The 19,689-nt window shown below is 41.3% G+C and overlaps 1 protein-coding gene and 1 long non-coding RNA gene across 2 annotated transcripts in view; one reads left to right on the top strand and one right to left on the bottom strand.

Moving 5' to 3' along the window:
• LOC112566143 (tyrosine-protein phosphatase 10D-like) overlaps positions 1-10,409 on the top strand; it is a 35,502-nt gene extending 25,093 nt beyond the window's left edge. The window contains exons 27-28 of the mRNA XM_025242117.1: positions 455-517; positions 4,347-10,409. Of these exons, the coding sequence (XP_025097902.1) occupies positions 455-517; positions 4,347-4,381 (98 nt within the window). The 3' untranslated portion in view covers positions 4,382-10,409. The remainder of the gene's footprint in view (positions 1-454; positions 518-4,346) is intronic.
• Positions 10,410-12,625: 2,216 nt separating this feature from the next.
• LOC112566556 lies at positions 12,626-19,213 on the bottom strand. Its single transcript, XR_003099634.1, has 3 exons — positions 19,154-19,213; positions 18,620-18,715; positions 12,626-12,683 (listed from the first exon to the last, which is right to left on the bottom strand). It is a non-coding gene; the product is annotated as an uncharacterized LOC112566556 (long non-coding RNA).
• Between the last annotated feature and the right edge of the window lie 476 nt (positions 19,214-19,689).

The following is a 19,689-nucleotide window of genomic DNA, read 5'->3' on the forward strand; positions in this document are numbered from 1 at the left end:
AGGAGATGGCCACAGACAGGAGTATTTTAACTTGTTTGTATTTTTGTTTGCATGCAAGAGAGGTATGGGAGTTAACTATTAATGTTTGAGTAAGGGAGCCATAAGGGGTTATTGTCAAAAGATCTGTCATTGTTTATGTTGTTCGGGGATGACACAAATTGCAAAGCATCTGATGTGTGATTTTGAGTGTGCATACTTTTGGGCTGCTTGTAAAACATTGAATGAAAGCTGGCATCTTGTCTTACTGAGCGACAGAAAATTTGCTGAGCTACGTCATAAACAGAACCAACTGTTAGACCTTGGCACACCATGCAGCTGGTGTTTGATGTAAGGGGAGGGTAGACATAATCATGGTGTACAGTGGCCCTGACTAGCATCATCATGGAGTCATGCGATCATAGACTTGTGACATCTGCCATAACTGTGTGCACTTGTGAGTACTTGTGTGTTACAGGTGACATGGAGAAAATGTCCTGGTCCTCTGATTTGCTCACAAGACCCTCTCTCCTCCTCCTTGGTAGTGTGATTCCTTTGTGATCTTTCATTTTAGCCCTTCATTCTGCCTGCCTATAGCAAGACACCTTGTTGGCTATAAAACACACATAGCATATTACAATAGAAGTGTTCAGAGACTAACTTGGCATAGAGAGTAAGCTTTGTGAGCTGCTTGATGTGTTGCTTTCACTTGCTCAATGGCAGCTACAATGCTTACATGAAGAGCAATGAGTAGTGGATTGATCCTTTGAGAGTGTGAGCTCGAAGTTTCAACAACAAGGGGCTGAATGAAGATTTTATTGTGGGCATGCACATTGTGTGTATATGTGTGCATGCATGTGGGCATACTGCTACAGTAGTTGTCAGTATTTAGAGGACAAAACAAGAGCAGCTTGATATTGTTAGAAATAAAGTGTCTAGAGCTTTTTTTTGCCGTCTCTATTTGTTTCTCTCCTGTTATCTATTTATCTTCTATTATCTATTTTATTTCCTTGCATACTTCTTTTTGCCTTTATCAATTGTGAAAATGTGTAAAAACAGTATGAAGGTAACCTAGCTTTTCTGTTCCTGTTTGCCTTATTTGGCATGTCTTTTGTGTCAGTTAAGTCAGCCTCAGTCCTGTTGGAAAACAAAATTGAGTGGACATTGACAAGACAGATTTCAGAATTTTGAAGCTTTGAGGTGACACTCAGGCTGCTGACAGAGATATTGTAGGTAGTTGTAATACAGAAGTTATTGGTCCCTGCTTCTATTCATTATTGTGTGTTAAATTTTTTTTAAATCCAGATATGTATAAGAGCAATCGTACTTTTGTGTCTAAAAGTATAATGGATTCTGCTGATGGTGAACAAGCTGGACTCATACGAAATTGATGTAACTTTTTTGTTTGAACATTTTCATCCTGTTTTGCATGTACCTAGGAAAACCCTTCTTGAACAAAACCAGTCGGCTTCTCAGTCCTGCAGAAGGTAAAGTCTGCCAATCTGTGACCCCACAGCCATTGTGGCATCTTTGTTCTGGTCATTGCTAATGTGACATCACTGTTCCAATCACTGCTGTTGTGACATCATTGTTCCGGTTGCTGCTGTTGTCACTTGAGCTGCTTCTCTCTGCTCACAGAGCTCGATGCACCATTGCTGTCCCCAGCTTTGGCAGGCTTCCTATTAATGAGACTTGTCACTTCTTTTTTTCCAGATAACTCCTTTGTATAGGCAGAGGGCTACTTCACTCACCATTCACTGTCACGGACGCTACTCTCCCAAGACCAACACACACACGACGTCCACACGCGTTCTTTCAACAACATGAAACAACGACCTGTCCATGGGCTTCTCATCTTTTACTGAATCACCTGCTGTCTACTTTTCTGTTCTTTTCTTCTTATCTGTTATCTGTTTTGTAAAGCTGGTTCTGGTCAGGTCACAATAACACAAATACTCTCACGAATCTCAGCACCAGGAATGTTCTTCCCCCACCCAGTCACTGAGAGGCAGGTGCGCTGTCACACTAGCAATTACACTAACACACCACTGTACATATTCTCATGGAGACATCAATGCTGGTAGACACTTCCAGACTATTTGGCCTGGACATTAGTAGAAACGTCAACAGAATATTTGACTCTTCGTACACACAACAAGGGAAGAAACTATAGGGCTCCCCGGATCAGTTCGAGCTAGCCAGCCCTCCCTTAGTTGACAGTCACCCCTGGGTGGGTCTGGTGTAGGTAGAAGGCTTTCTCAAGCCCTCCCATAGTTAGGGATCCGTCTCAGTGGGTCATCCTTAACTGTTCCTCCACATTAGTTCCTGTAACTTAATTACTAATGAGACTCTACCATCACTACTACTATTAGTCTCCCTTACATTAAACTCATAATGTGATTTCTTTTTTTTCAAGCGTTAAGATTTTTCATGAAACAGTTTCAGAATACTTTTGCCGTGAAATCAGAATTTACAATTCAGGACAATATTAAAACATTTGTTTACCTTCACTGGGCAAAGAACTAAATGCTCAGATTCTCCTGTCTGTATTTACATGTTTACAGGTATGACCAACCGTTTTGGCGGTTGCATTGGGAATCCCACGCACTGTTCACTAAGCAAAAAAACTCAAGGTGAACTCTTGTTACTAGTGTCATCAGTTATGCACAGGGTTACGAATTAGACCCTTTTTTCCATTCTCACTTAGTACAGACACACACTCTCGTGAGCTACGCTTACAAGGGAAATATGGCATTTCCCTGACATTCACCATCAGTCTGTTCATATCTTTGCATTGCCTAAGCCTTACTGATATTCAGTGTGTCGCTTATTGCTGAGAGAAACATGTAAAGTGACTCCTAGTGTCATCATCTTCTGGGTAGAACTAAAAAAGTTCATCACAAGTTAATGCTGCTTGACTCGAGGCTTGAACTTTGAAGCTGGATTAGAACTGGACTGAGCAGCTGTCACCTACTGAGGCGGGAAAAAGTATTTGTTTCTTATGGAGTGAGGTGTGTCTCATTGTTGTGTTGTGATGTATGTATAGCAAACAACTTAAACTGCTTTAGTTGTGGAGGAGTGGTATTGAGGGAGTATTTTGACGTGTGTAGTGCTTTCAGCAGAAACTGTTGAAGGTTAGTAATTGCTGATGCTTTGAATTTTCTTTGCCTGCTTGTGCACAACAGATTTATTGGATCACATTGGTGGTATCTACTTTTTCTCAGAGATCACTTGTGCAATGAAGGCTAAAACAATTCAAATTTGAAGAAGTGTAGACTTTATTTCAGAGAGAAAAAGAGAGGTAAAAAAAGAGGAATAGTAAGTTTATGATTTTATAGTCCCTTTGTAGCGTTGATTATAAGAACATTAGATAATTGCCATTTTAATGTATTTGTTATCTGAACTATGCTGTTTCAGTTGGTTCTCTAGTCTGTGTGTGACTGTGTTCACTGCGGATCATTGTTATCACATAGTTGCTTTCAGCGACGTTGCACATTCACTACTAGTGTCCTCTTTGCTTTCTCAGTTGTTTTACTTTATGTATTTTACACAACTATAATTTTCCTCATGTATATATTTTTAAGCATCTGAGAAAATGTATATATATAAGAATTTTGATATTGCAATATAGATGAAAACATTGGGATACATTAGAAATTACAAGATTACATTCTATCATTTACCTTCTCAGTTACCTGTAAAATTCTTTACTTTCTGTATAATAACTTTAAATTGTCATGCAGGGATCTTACACTAGGTGAGCTGTTTACATAGATATATGACAATGTTATCTGTTAGCAGCAAATAATCTGGTAACATATCAAGGGTGTGGTTAATCTATTTAAAATGCAGAGAGTTAATAGCATTATGTTAAGATACAGAAGACTGCCAAGAGAGACTGTTTGCAAGATACACTGGTGCGGTCACCATGTTAACAATTTTTGTTGATGCATAAACTGCTCTGTGAAGAGCATGTGTCAGAAATGAAAGATTTTTCCCAGACTAAGATTTGCTTGTTGCTGCCAGAGTCTATTAATTTTGGCTTGTTCATGTATGAGAGATGTTACATATAGGACTGCAATGGCGTTTGTAAGAAGAAGCAAAACCAAAAGCAATTCTAACAATTACTTTCTCACACTGTCAAAAGCAGGTTTCTGGGAGGTCTTTTTTTTGTTTGTTATATATATTTATTGTGAAATGTTGTCTATCTAGTTGTTGATGGGTTATAAGCTGTTATCAGCATAAGCAAATCATTATGTGCTGCAGTGCCATAAATCAATTCCACAGCCTGAAATTGTGAGAGAGATTAAGTTTTACACATTGAGGTGTGGATCTTTTTCACATGTTGCATTTTTGTTTTTTGTGTGCAGATGACGAAGGCATTAACGTGGAGGTTCCGACCTGAAGTTCCCAAGCAGCTGAAGATTGTTGTGATCTTTATGTCTGCAAGTGTTCTTCAGTCCTCTGAGTTGATTTTGAACTTAAAGATTTCAGTATTTGCTATGAAATGCAACCAAAATGTAATATTTAGAGATTCTTAAAAGTAAAATTGCCAGCAGTGTTAACAGTATAGGGAATATGAGTTGGATTTTTTGGAGCAAAGATAAATATTACCGTTTGTGACAGCACGTTGTTTTAGGTGTTGCTATGCTCTATAATTTGTCCAAAATCATAACAAAAATTGTTTCTGAGAACATATGGAGAGACTATTGGTCAGTGACCCCTTTGTGTGGTGTATGGCTGCATGCATAGATACTAAAACAAAGCATTTTGACAGATATGCTTTAACAGTAAATCCACTGGCTTTAAATTTATGATTTATAATTAACAGATTAATACATAATAGTAAACTACTAGTTACCATATTTTGAAGACAACTCAAACTTAGGAATCACGAATTGCAAGTTGAGGGCAGAAGCTAAAAATGTGAAAATGTTTGTGCTGGATAAATTATGGAATAAATGATAAAGAAAATCATATTCAATTGTAAATGAAAACTTTGCAGCACATACATTAGTTTTTTTAAAACCCAATGTTATCTTTAGTAGATGATTAAATGGTGAGAGACAAAGATTTCTATCTTTGAGACAGATCCAGCCATGTAATTGTGAGACTGTCAGACATCCATGTCTCAGAAAGTTTCTTCATGGAGATTTTACATAATCTATTTGAGGTCTTTTTTTTCTGCAAGTGATAGTGCAATCATTAATGTTCCAGGAATTGGCTTATCGAAAGATATTTGTTGATTTTATAAGCTGTTGGTATTGTGTTCATTGTTGTATGAGACTTGAAGAAAGTTTCCAGTCAGATCTTTTGCGCTGATGTACATTCGCTTTCTATTCAAGTTTTTGGTACCAGTGAAAATGTTTTTCAAGTTTATGTGCATATGCATGGAAATCATGTGAACATATAATTTCTGCTTGTGCCTTATGTACAACTGGGGACAGCAAGCTGTCAGTAGATTTTACAACCCATTTTTACCTCTTTATGATTTTGATGAAACTGTTGAAGAGTAGGTTTGTTTTGTACACTACCAAAGAACAGTGAAACATTCCTTTTAAAAGTTGACTTTTGCAATCGTTACTACACGCACAAACTTAATCTGAATGGTGTTATGTGGTGAAACACTGCACACGTGTTGTCAAGTGTTTGCACATTTGAATGCAAGTGTTTTCTCAAGTAACAGAAGGTGATTTGGGAATAGAACATATCAAAATATTTTGGATAAAGTACTTAATTTTTTTTAAGGCAAAGAAAGTCATTTTCATTTCAGTCATTTTTACTTTTTGATGACAGAACAGTTCATAGTATATTTTGTATATACCATAAAAGGTGGGCTTATTCATCTGACCAAGACAAATTTACAATGCAGACTTGTGGCATAAGTACACATAAAGTGCTTACCATCTTTAGTGTCACTGCCACATTTTATCTGTTTATTTCACCTGATCATAGTTGTGCTGTTTATGAGAGATAATCAAATTCGTAAAACCTCTGTGTGCATGAAGTGCAGGAACTCTAAAGCCAGTTGAAAACATTTTATATTAGAAAAATTGTGCATATACATGGCCAGACAGATTAATTCAGGGTGCATGAGAGTCTGCGCAATAACATGTCCAAGTAGGCTGTAAACACAAATTTCATTTTGTACTTAAAAATGTTGGTATTTGCTTTTTAAACTTTTTTCAAAGCACTAACACACAGTGTTAAAGCAAGTTGAAAAAATTTTCTATGAGAAAAATTGTGCATATACAGAGCCAGAAAAATTAATCCAAGGTGCATGAGGGTCTGCGCAATAACATGTTCAATGGGGTGTAAATACAAATTTCATTTTGTACTTAAAAATGTTGGTATTTGTTTCTTTTTTTAACACTGTACACATTTTTGAAAACCAAGAAGAATAGATTTCCACTGCTTGGCTTCAAGTTTACTGCTGAAACTCAAAAAAATTTAATAATAATGATAAAGTGAACCTATATAGTGCCATATCCCAGCCCTATGGGCAAGCTCATAGTGCTTTACAAAGAACAATGAACAAGTCTTTATTTATGAGGGTAACAAAATGAGCAAAAGTTATGCTTTTTTACGTATAGCCCTTGGACTAATTAGTAGAAATTAAAACATTACATTAATTCAAAACAAGGTAATAAAAACAGAGACATTGTGATGTGTACAAACATGACGGTTGATATCTGAATTGACAGTTTTTGTTTTATTATTAGCTAGAATACTATCAACAAATGTACGAGTTTGCTTTGTCAGTATGATTAAGCTGGGTAGGACACCTCTGTAGGTTGTCAAAGGGTTTGGAAAAGGTGTTGTAGGAGTTCCACTTTGAATTTTTACAGACTGGATACCATTGTTTGATGGGGCAGAAGGTTGTTCCAAAGAACACTGCCAGAATATTTTAGGTTCGTCTTGAATAGGCCAGTTTTCAGTATGGGGATATCTAGTTTGAGAGATCCTTTGATGCTTAGTACTGACATGCACAGGGCAATGAAAATATTGTGACAAGAATTTTGATGAACTCTAGTGGGGTTATTTCATTTTTTAAAGCATTCCATCTTGTGTCATCACTTTAAAAAGGTCACAGGTCAGATCTTTTGTTTGGTTCAGTAGTGATATGGCACATGTGAGTGAGAGAGGCCATCAATCAGCTCAACAGCATGAGTGACACACAGTTGATAGGTTCCAGAACATGACATACAGTTGATAGACTCCAGTACAAGTCTTCTGTCACTGCTTGTACTACCTGATTATAATCAAACTTTTTTTAGTAACTATTTTCAGACAATTGAAACAGTAAATAATGCTTCTCTGTATATTATATTTTGGCAATGCACTTTTTTGTGGATGGTGATGGTTGTTTAAAAGAGTCAAAACTTTGTATGTTTGCACCTGCTTTGATAGAAACTTGCTGGTTTCCCCATTACTAATCAACATATTTTAAAAGCATGGAAAAAATCAGCTGTCGGTTGTAAAATTTTCAATTTGATTCAGCTGGACTACGTAAAATGTATAAAATGTTTACAATTATGGAGAGTACTTTCAGAAAGAAATTTTTATGTGAATAATAGTGGATCATTTTTTTTGAAGGTTAAACATATCTCTTTACATTTTACATATTCATATATCATTTTCTATCAAATGCGAAACATACTTCAATGAAGTGCATGAAATGAATGCCTATGGTCTGGGGGTAAAAATGAACTTTGACAGATATTGTTAGTTCTGACATGACAAAAAAAAAAAAAAGACTTTATAACAAGAGATTTCAATGAAGATATTTGTTCTGAAATCTGAATTTTGGGAAAAAAAACTCGGCAGTGATAGAATGCTTTAATGAGCAGCATACTTTCAATAAGCCGCTGTTTAGGCTGGGATCATTTTTAGAGTCACCAGAAATTCATTTAGAAAGGCAGCAGTGTTTAAATGCTTGTGGCCAGTGTTTTGCTGGTACCAAATGTTAGAATGTTTCAGGACAATTGCTGCGTGTGACACTGTCTTACATTATCCATCCTCTTATTTCATCCTTCCTTTGTAAAAAGCCAGCAATTATTGGAGACAGCTTTTGCTGTCACAACTTCTGCTTATTTCTTAATCTTCTTTTTCCCCAATTGAAGCATAAAGCACCAACAAATCTTCTCCATCCATCTTGGTTATGAGTAAGACAGCCAACTTTGTTTCAGGCATTGCCCATCACTTGACCTTGACAATTCATTGCTACATACCCAGTGGCCTGACTGTCCCTGCCCTTGGTGGTGCACACCATAGGCAGCATGTGGATGCCTTGTTTTACTCATCTGCAGAATGTATCCCAGACCCTTTCATCACCTTTGTTCACCTCCTCTGTGGTGATGTTGATAACCATACATCTTCTCAGTTTTTCATTGGTAACTCACTGTTCCCAGGAAATCGGAAAGTTTGATGAAGGCCTTGTCCACTAAAGCCTTTGAGCTGGCTCTTGATCTTCTTGTTGGTTCTCCTGGTTTTTGAGGCATTTAGGAGAACTGAATGGATCTAGTGTAGATATTCAGTTTAATATTGGTCTTTAAGTGTGCTGATCTCCAGATATCCTGCAACCTGTTGAATACTTGTGATGTGAGACTAGCTCAAGTGGAGATTTCCTTTTGATATTGCTGTCAGCTGAGATGTAACTACCAAGACACTTTAAGTCCTGCTTTTCCATCCAACTGTACACCACATACTTTAATTTTTGCTTTGCTCTTGTTTTGACTTTCATCACAGTGGTCTTGTGAGAATGCATCTTGGGAGTCACTCTTTTTGCCACCTTGTTGACACAGTCTTCTTCTGGATGTCTTTTTCAACATGTGAAAGCAGAGTGATGTTGTCTGCAAAGTCAGTCTTCCAATAAGACAGTCTCCATTTAAACCCTCTTGGTCTTTTTCCAGCTGCTCTTTTTCGTCACCCAGTTGATAATGAGGAAGAGAATTGGCGAGATCATGCATCCCTGCCTGACTCCCATCCTCACATGGAACCACTCACTTTGCTGCTCATCATGATGCACACATTGTTGGTGTACATGAACACGTAAGCTTCTAGTCATGTAATAATTTCTAGCCGTCAATATTAGGGTGACAGTGAAGTCAGATGAATTTATTATTCTGTCTTAGTAAGCATGCCTAGAATTTTAGTAATCTGTTAACATTGTTATTATTTATTATTATTTTTTTATTTATTTTTTTGTTCCTAGTCATTCAGATGGCATGTTTGAATTTAAGAGATTATTTTGCTTATAAACGACAGTTTATTTTAAGTCATTTTTCACTTAGTCAACTTTTGGACAAACCATCACAGAAGTTTCTAGAAACAGTGTATATAAGGCTTTATTTTATATGGGGTAAATCTTATATATCACCCCATGCTTAAACAGGAAACAAAATTAAATAGGACATGGTTCCTTTGTACAGATCATCTTTAGGCCTTGTACCAAGAAAACACGTGAAGTAAGAATGTCTGGCTAAAATAGTAGATGGTCAGAGGGCATTAACACATAACAGCAGCCACTCTCTAACAGTATATATTACTAGTCAAAGTCATGAACTTCTGCAAAATGGGCATTTGAAATTTGTGATGAATCTCAGCTACTAAACGCAGTTACATATTTGAATTGTGCGACCGAGTGAGACAGAATTGACTTTTGTCCACATTTTTTTTCACTTGGGTCTCTTGTGAATAGGCATAAAGATTATGTCTTATAGATATGTAACAACTTCAAAGATCAATATAAAAACTTTTCTCAACCTGCATGTTCGTTTTTTGGTACTCTTACAAGACAGTATGAATGCTGTTAAAACAGCTAGAAATTTGACACAACTGTTGATATTACAGAATTTTGCATCAGTGAAGATCTTTATATCAAATTTTATTGTAGACTTGAACTTTGCAATATTTTTTGTTGTTGCATGTCTCCTTTTATTGATGATGCAACAGTTTCAGTGTTTTTGTATATGCTATCAATTTTAATAAATGCCATGATGGGTCATTTTTATGTGTTAATAAATCTGCTGAAAACATGATTATGTGTATGGATGTAATAAAGGCTTGTAACAAAGAAATGGAAAAATGGTTGCTAGACAAAGAGACTTCTAAAAAACACATCCTGCAGTATATGAATGGTAGTGAAATACAAGTTTCACTTAATTTCAAAAAATATTTTTTACACCATTGTATATTGGAAATTAATGGTTGTTAGTACTTAAAGGAAATGTGACTTGTACATAGGTGCACAGCATACAGTGAAGTACAGGGCAAGATATATTGCTTCAGATGAAGGATGAAGCCTTCGTGAAGAGCTTAGGATTCACTCAAGAATATTGTGATGTGTATTCTTTTGACTTATTTTGTACCATATGAGAGTTTACTTTTATATGTGCAAAGTTATTAAAGTAATAAAATATAAAACACAAAAATGTTGAATTGCTATCTTGTTTAGCTGAAGGAGGTCTTTTGTTTGTTTGATCTTAAGACATTGTGTGTTTCAGTTAAGCAAATAATTATTAAGGGCCCAGAGGACTCCTACAAACCATATGGCGAGTTACGAGTCACGAGTCATTTCAAGTAAATTACTGACATGACTATATACAGCATCTTGGAGAATTTCTACGGAGCCTCAGTGAGGATAAGATAAGAGAATGTCGGTGGAGAAGTCCTGTAGTAGTAGTGACGTGTCCCTTTAGGGATAGCTATAAGGGTTTTAAAAATTAGTTTTTTTTCTCCAATCGGGCGCCTTCTCATTGGACAATGTCTGATCCATTTCGGAACACAGAAGGCCTCAAAGACCCTTTATAGATGGGAGGGAACGCTTCAAAGTTTCGGTGCACAGATCCCTCAGCTCTTCTTGACATGAAAAAAAGTGTCGAAGGTGGAAGCTTAAGCAGCCATCCAGCGCAGGGCGGTCTGGTGGAATATATATTAGTGGCTCTTAATGCTGATGCTTGCCGTCGCGTAGTGCGTGGCTTTACAGGAGCAGCTTCAATCCATGCTTCTATTATGATAGACAAGTTACAGCTGTTTGTCAGTTTGTCTACTATGATCAGCTATACAAGTTCAGCGCCATCCGTCACATTCTGTCTACGCGCGCTACCAACACTTTTGTCTGTGCGTTTGTTTTATCCAGACTTGATTACTGCAACTCGATCCTTAATTTGCTTGACGGCTGCAGAAAGTACACGTCTGCTCAGGGCCGCCGAGAGCCAGCCCGGGCCCCGGGACAGACGAACTCTCCGGGCCCCTTGTACTTGTAATCGTAAATTATTTTCCCAGTATATAATGTATGTTTACAATTGGAATCTCAATATCTACACTTCATTCAGTAACGAAATATAGACTGCAAACAGTAGGACAAGTGCACTAGGATCTACATCACTACTTGAATATAAAGTTGTTTACATGCGAGTGGTTAGTAAATGAGGACAAATGATGTTAAAAGATCAGACTTGTAGCACCCCGCTCCACAGACCCCCCCCCCTTTTAGTAAGGACTGTTACGTCAGCAGCGATGTCAAAACCTCGACAGATTAGAACAACGGGTAGACGTATCACATCGCCTTTTGTTCTAAGTGCTGCGCTTTTGTACTAAGCTCACTGACGTGCAAGGAAATGTTCTCTATGTAAGTGATTTATACTTCTACATGTAAAGAGGAAGAACCGAAGAAGTAAATGCCTAAACAAGTCTTCATCGAGTGTCATTAATAACCTCATTAAAAAAGTGTTTGCTGCGACGAACAGCAGAGCACATCAGTTATCATGTTTATCAACTTACATAACAAACACGCAGCACCTATCGAAAGTCCCTTCCTATATTATTCCTTTAGCAAAACCGCACGCGCGCGCGCACACATACACACACAATAACTACACACACGCATGCTGTTACACGTAAACACATATCTGAACTGAACTGTCGCCTTCAGACTCTTTAAAGCAGAAATTTTGAATTCATCCAACTTTTTACGAAGCATTAACTCGGTCGACTTCAAACCCCATCAGTCACTAGCCGTTAAAATACGTGTTGAGTTTTAGAAGACAAAGCAACTGTTTTAAAGACTAGTTAGCTAGTAAGTGTTAATACTTTTAATATTTAAGGAGATTAGAATGTTTTGTAAAAATGACAGAAAAATAGAAATGTTTAGCATATTTTAGCTGAAAGGTAATAGTTCATAGAACAAAGTTATACAGTACTAATATTGTCATTTACCTGCTGACTAAAAACTTTATGAGCTTTTCTCACAAACTTCATTATTGTCAGTCAATTTGAGACGCTAGTCACTCTCATTGACACTGATGTTCCTGCCTTGTCAAAATGCTATTTGCCAATAAACTCGATTACTATACTGTGGTAGTGTGCGACATCGCAGTTAGTGGGGATGGAACATAGCACGCACACAGGGAGGGTGGAGGCTGGCAATGTGGGGGTGGTGGTCGCTGGCCGGGTGACAGCCACGTGACAGAGGAAGGTGTGAGGGGTCGACTAGCGACAGGATGCAGTGCGCGGATGTGGATGGATACGCCTAATCAACCATCCAAACAAAGTTATGCAGAGGGCAACCCAGAATCACGAGGTCAGAAGAGTTGGAGGACTTACGGATACATGTATCACCATCTTCAGTGTACCCTGCGCAGCAAACATTCTTCCTGCGATAGGCGAGCTCCGTGACCACTTTGTACGTTGACCTCAGCTCTGTTCTGTAAGCAGCAAATGTTGTTTAACTCTTGTTTAAGATAAATGCATACGAAAAAATAGAAAGACGAGACAAAAATGGCGTATCATACGACTACTTCTAAGATGTTAATCTTTTCCTATTCCTTTGGCTAAGGAGCATACACATATTTTAGTTACAGAAGTCTTACAAAACAAGTGCGAGCATGACAACTGTGAAATTATAGGTCACGAATCACATTCGCATACACAAACGCATACATTCACATTCACACTTACCACCAGACCTTCCTATATGCACCAGGCCCTCACTCAGACCAGGCCCTCCCTTTTCGTATACTTGAAGGAAACGAGGTACCCCTAAGCTTCTAATGCCAAAGCGAAGAAAGTGATGAATCAAATTTTTTCTCAAAGTTTTTGCACCATGCCCTCCCTTTGCACCAGACCCTCCCATCTACGTGGAACTTTTTTGTTTAAAAAAAAAGTTTTGCACCAGGCCCTCCCTTTGCACCAGACCCTCCTCTTTGCACCAGACCCTCCCATCAACGTGGAACTTTTTTTAGTCTTCTAATGCCAAGCGAAGAAACTGATGAATCAAATTTTTTTTGTTTGCACCAGACCCTCCTCTCTGCACCAGACCCTCCCATCGACCTGGAACTTTTGTTAAAAAAAAGTTTTGCACTAGGCCCTCCCCCGGGTTTGTTTGCTTTTGTTTTGTTTTTGTTTGTTTTTTTTGAAAATGGTTAGGGTTAGAGTGTTCTGCAATTCACATTAATTCACGTAACTGGCTGCGTTCTTCATCGACGTGCGAGTCGAGTGATCCCACCGCCTACAGTTGTTTCATTTCTTTTCATCTGCTTTGCAACGATATTTGAAAGGTTTCAACAAAATGCGAAATGAATGAAAAAAAATTGTAAAGCTAGGGAACAGCCACGCGAGAATGTGCCTCTCTTTACACTTTCGCCGATGCCACCCCCGAGGCGAGAGTCCGGGGCGTCACTGAGAGCCTGACTCGGCAAAAGCTTTCCCTCCGGTTTGATAGACTTTTTCAGACTCTCGACGTGGAGGCCAGCTACCCCTCACTAAACCGTTCACTCGGTAGTAGTGACAGGCGGTGTGTAGAAAGGGCATCGACGTAATTACTGGGGAATTCTCGTTGATAAGAAGAATTCAAGCCCCCAATCCCTATCACAAAGGACGTTCAAGGGTTCGCACTGTTTTCAAAGCATGGTCACATTCACCTTGATTCCTTCTAAAGGCAGCCTGACCTGTTATTGCTCAATCTCTTGTGGCTAAACGCCACTTCTCCCTCTAAGAAGTTAGCACCGATGCGTGAAGAATCGGTGAACTATTTAACAGGCTAGAGTCTCGCCCGTTATCGGAATTAATCAGACAAATCGCTCCACCACCTAAGAACGGCCATGCGCCACCACCCACCGAATCAAGAAAAAGATATCAATCTGTCAATGCTTACAGTGTGCGGACTGGGTGTGTTTTACCGTGTTGAATCAAATTAAGCCGCAGGCTCACTCCTGGTGGTGACCTTCCGTCAATTCCTTTAAGTTTCAGCTTTGCAATCATACTTCCCCTGGAACCCGAAAAGTTTGGTTTCAGAGTCGATGAAGCGACACTTGCACAACGCTAGTTGGCATCGTTTATGGTCAGAACAATGACAGTATTTAATCGTCTTCGAACCTCTGACTAGTTCTTGAGTAATGAAAATATGCTTGGCAAATGCTTTCGCAGTTGTTCGTCTTGCGAAGACGACCCTGCGAAGAGCCGCGCACGTTCAGGCTTCGCGCAGTGAGCGTCGCGAGACGGACCGCACGACCATGCCTGAGATGCAACTACGAGCTTTTTAAGCGCAACGACTTTAATATACGCTATTGGAGCTGAAATTACCACGGCTGCTGGCACCAGACTTGCCCTCCAATAGATCCTCGTTAAAGGGTTTAAAGTGTACTCATTCCAATTGCGGAGCCTCAAACGAGTTCCGTATTGCTATTTTTCGTCACTACCTCCCCTAGCCGGGAGTGGGTAAGTTGCGCGCCTGGCGCCTTCCTTGGATGTGGTATCCGTTTCTCATGCTCCCTCTCCGGAATCACACCCTGATTCCCCGTTACGCGTTGTCAACATGGTATGTCTATCACGTACCATCGACAGTTGATAACGCAGACATTTGAAAGATGCCTCGCCGGCTCGAGGCCATGCGATCGGCACAAAGTTATCCAGAGTCATTAAAGGGACGGGGCGAGACCCCGACTGATTTGAACTAATAAAAGCGCTCTTTCCCGGCTTTGACGGGTCGGAGTTGGTTTGCATGTATTAGCTCTAGAATTGCCACAGTTATCCAAGTAGAAATGGATCATCTAAGGAACCTCGACTGATTTCATGAGCTATTCGCGGTTTCACCGTACGAGGCATGGCTTAATCTTTGAGAACAAGCATATGACTACTGGTAGGATCAACCAGAATGCTGTTGGGTGTACACGTAACCGACTCCCACGAAGCAGTCGCCGCTGGAGCGCGGGTCCTGCGTTCGCGGGTGCTTTTCGCTCTTGCAACCGAATCATCGGTTCAAATTTTCAACGTGCGGAGCGTTCACCCGATCGACACGGGCGCGCTCTTTCACTCGAGACACAGTCAAGCGTTATTCGTTACGCAGACGCGGCTGGCCGAAAGGAGCACGACGAACCCCTCTCTCTGCTCAACCAGCCCACGCCTGAGCCGTGGGAAACGCGACAGCGAAAGCCGCGCGAATCGCCACCAAGCCAACCCGTACCACACCTTCTTCGGTCCGCTTCGAAACCGGCTCGCAGCAGGAAGGGACACAGACAACGATCACTTTCGACCGAGGGCGTCGCACGCCGAGCGAGCGCTCATTTGCCGATGCAAAATCGAAAACTGGGTGAGCACTACATGGCTAATAGTAATCTTTCTCTATTGCCATGTTCACTTTCTCGCGCCTTTCGGCACACCTGCTCCCCATATATATAGCGCCGATTTTGCCCTTCCCTGCCTTGTGCCACGCCTCCCCTTGCACCAGGCCCTCCGCACCAGACCCTCCACACCAGACCCTCCGCACCAGACCCTCCGCACCAGACCCTCCTGTTCGGTAAACTTGAAGGAAACGAGGTTCCCCTAAGCTTCCAGTACCAAAATGAAGTTACTAATGACTAGAAGTGTGTTTTCAATGTGTTGCACCAGACCCTCCGCTCGAACGAACATTTTACAAGTTTGGCACCATGCCCTCCGCACCAGACCCTCCGCGAGACACAGTCAAGCGTTATTCGATGCGCCGACGCCGCTGGCCGAAAGGAGCCACGACGAACCTCTCTCTGCTCAACCAGCGCGCGCCTGAGCCGTGAGAAACTCGGCAGCGAAAGCCGCGAATCACCACCAAGCCAACCTGTAACAGACCTTCTTCGGTCCGCTTCGAAACCGGCTCGCCAGATGACGGGACGCAGACAACGATCGCTTTCGACCGAGGGCTTCGCACGCCGAGCGAGCGCTCATTTGCAGATGAAAAATACAAAACTGGGTGAGCATTTCATATATAGAAACCTTTATAGCCACGGTCCCTTTCGCGCACCTTTCAGGACGCCTGCTTCCCATGTATATAGCGCCGACCTTAACCATACCTGCCTTGTGCCACGCCTCCCATTGCACCAGGCCCTCCGGGCACCTGACCCTCCCTAGGCACCTGACCCTCGCTAGGCACCAGGCCCTCCGGGCACCTGACCCTCCTAGGCACCAGACCCTCCGGGCACCTGACCTCCCTAGGCACCAGGCCCTCCGGGCACCTGACCCTAACTCGACCGGCACCAGACCCTCCTATTGAACTGAAACTTCCAAGATGATGGGTGAATTCTCATTTGGTACGGTTATCGGGCTGGGTATTGTTGTGATCGGTTTTTGTCGGTGTACAGAGACACAACGTTGTTCGGAATGCGATCAACCGGCGAAAGGAGAAAGCGTTGCTGCTATGGACAACATTTGTTCAATTTTTTCCCTATTACTTTCCTTTTTTTTTTAAACCAGGCCCTCACGCACCAGACCCTCCTCTTCGCACCAGACCCTCCTCTGCACCAGACCCTCCTGTATGCACCAGACCCTCCCATAGCACCAGGCCCTCCATTTTAGTATACTTGAAGGAATCGAGGTACCCTAAATTTCTAATACCAAAGCGAAGTTAATGACGAGTAAAGTTTTTTCAAAGTCTTTGACCAGACCCTCCTATCTGCACCAGACCCTCCCATCGAACTATAATATTTTCAAAAGTTTTGCACCAGGCCCTCCCCCTGGGTTTTTTTGAAGAAAAAAAAAGAAAAAAGCGAAGTAGTAAAGAGAGAGAAATTGGTGTGCTGCTTTACCGGTGCACCCGGTAGCTGCATCACCACCTTTCCCCCTTTGTACTGAGGAGGGGGACTCGAGCCCATCGTCGGAGATGCGTCCGTCTGCGAATGCGGACAAATCTCCTGGTCCAAGGCTCAGTCTCAATAGATCGCAGTGAGGTGGCTGCTCTACTAAGTACGACACCCCGACCGAGAACTAGGTCGTCTACGAATGATTTGGCATCTCCACGTCGCATGGGGTGAAAATCGTCCTGGTCCCGCCGCGCACTGCTCGGCGCGAGCGGCTGATGACCCCTTCCTGTGGCTTCACCACGCGCGGCTGTGACACCGCGGCGTGTATCGCAGCGGCACTGAAAGTATCGTTACATATTCGGGCGGGATTCTGACTTAGAGGCGTTCAGTCATAATCCCTCAGATGGTAGCCTCGCACCATTGACTTATCAGCCAAGCACATAAACCTTTCGGGACGCCTGCTCCCCATGTATATAGCGCCAACCCTAACCATCCCTGCCTTGTGCCACGCCCCCTCCAAATTTCTAACCGGGCGCGAGCCGTTCAGGCCCTCCCTAGGCACCAGACCCTCCGAATCCCTTCAGCCGTTGCCGGTGTACAGCGCTGCGAGAGACCGTTGTGAGTCTTTTTCCGATTTTTGCCCATCGTTTGAGAAAAGACACTAGGCCTACAGCAAGCGATGCTCGTTAACAACGATTCCATTTGAATTCCCTGGGGAAATTATTATCCATTTTATTTCTATTGATTTTTTGGTCAAAACAAGACTTGCATGACCATGAGAAATTAGAGAGAGGATAAAATATGTTACTTTTGTTTCAATTTTTTTCTACACTTGTATTGCTTTATTTTGCTTCAGTGCTGAAAGAAAGTGCACATCAAGATGGTGAACATGGTGGCTTAGAAGATTTATTTTCCAATGATCAGCGAAACCAAACCATTTGACTGGACTAAACAGAGATGGAAAAATGCAAGACTGGGATAGCAGACTTCTCGATTCATTTCAAAACTGACACCATTGCTCTATTGATGACAGACAGGTGTATGTTGAAGATGACGTGTTTAATTAAGATGAGGCTGAACCTTACACAGTACTTGTCTCATACATTCATACATCGCAAGTCTGTTACATGCCACACACCATAATTCTTACACAGGAACGCGTTATGGTACCCACACGTCACAAGTCGCACGCGTTATGTTACAGGACCACACGTCACAAGTCACATGCGTTATGGTACAGGACCACACGTCACAAGTCGCACGCGTTATGTTACAGGACCCACACGTCACAAGTCACATGCGTTATGGTACAGGACCCACACGTCACAAGTCGCACGCGTTATGTTACAGGACCCACACGTCACATGTCACATGCGTTATGTTACAGGTCCCACACGTCACAAGTCGCACGCGTTTTGTTACAGGTCCCACACGTCACAAGTCACATGAATTATGGTACAGGACCCACACGTCACATGTCACATGCGTTATGGTACAGGACCCACACGTCACATGTCACATGCGTTATGTTACAGGTCCCACACGTCACCCAGGCCACACGTCATCATACTCACACGTGTTGTTCTTTTGCTCACCTTCATCTCCTACATCGCGGAGGAAAATGCCAACACCACGTGTTAGTGCAGACTTCGTGCGCGTGCTGAGTCAGAACAGTTTTGTACATCAGGTACCTGTGAGAGTTTAGAAAAAACAGTTACACACAAATACTTAGACACAACTCACGTGCCTGTGTGCGCCAGGTATTCGGTGGGAGTTTAAAGAAGCCGTTACACAGAACAACAGACTGGGACATCTAATCTAAAAATGTTATTTCCCACGAAGGCACATTTCACAAAATACCATTTGCTTTATTATATTACAGTTTGACTATCATGCACTCGACTAAACCTTTAGGCTAGGGCAACGGCCGTGAGATATGTATGTGTAAACCTTGACATAAACTGTGTATTAAAATATCAAGAAAAATATTTCAGAAGCGAGTAGAATGAAAGGAGGCAAGAAATCTGAATTTTTTTTTAAATATCAAATTTATCACGAAATTTGACAAGAGCTTTCATTAGGCCACGTGCGTTTGAAATGCTGACAATAAAAGACATCTGGATACTTACGACTCCTGTACAGTGCACTCAGTACCAGTCACATTGCCTGAGGTCACACCTTGCACCACGTGGAAAATAAGAAAACAGACCAGAAATCCCAATGGAGCAGGACACTTCAGCTTCGTGTTCATTTTCTGACCCTGCAATAATACTGTACTTTATTTCGTCTTCCTGTAAACAGTAATATTCCTGGGATGATAGATTATCCCTATATTATCTACCTTGATGGGTGTTAGTTCCTTTGTGCACTATTCTACAGTAGCTGCATGCAACAAAAGAGACTGCTCATGTAAATGACACTGAAGACGATGTTACACTAGATTTTACTTCCAAGAAGTACAGTATTCCATGGAGAGCCAACTGTCAGCCTGTTATTTTAGACTGTAAGCAGGCCGCCGAGAGCCACCCGGGCCGCGGGACAGACCTCTCCGGGCCCTTGTACTTGTAATCGTAAATTATTTTCCCAGTATATAATGTATGTTTACAATTCGAATCTCAATATCTACACTCAAACTCAACTTCTGCATGTGTAATGCTTGGTGTTC

This window comes from Pomacea canaliculata, linkage group LG6, assembly GCF_003073045.1.
Source record: "Pomacea canaliculata isolate SZHN2017 linkage group LG6, ASM307304v1, whole genome shotgun sequence".
Lineage (NCBI taxonomy): Eukaryota > Metazoa > Mollusca > Gastropoda > Architaenioglossa > Ampullariidae > Pomacea > Pomacea canaliculata.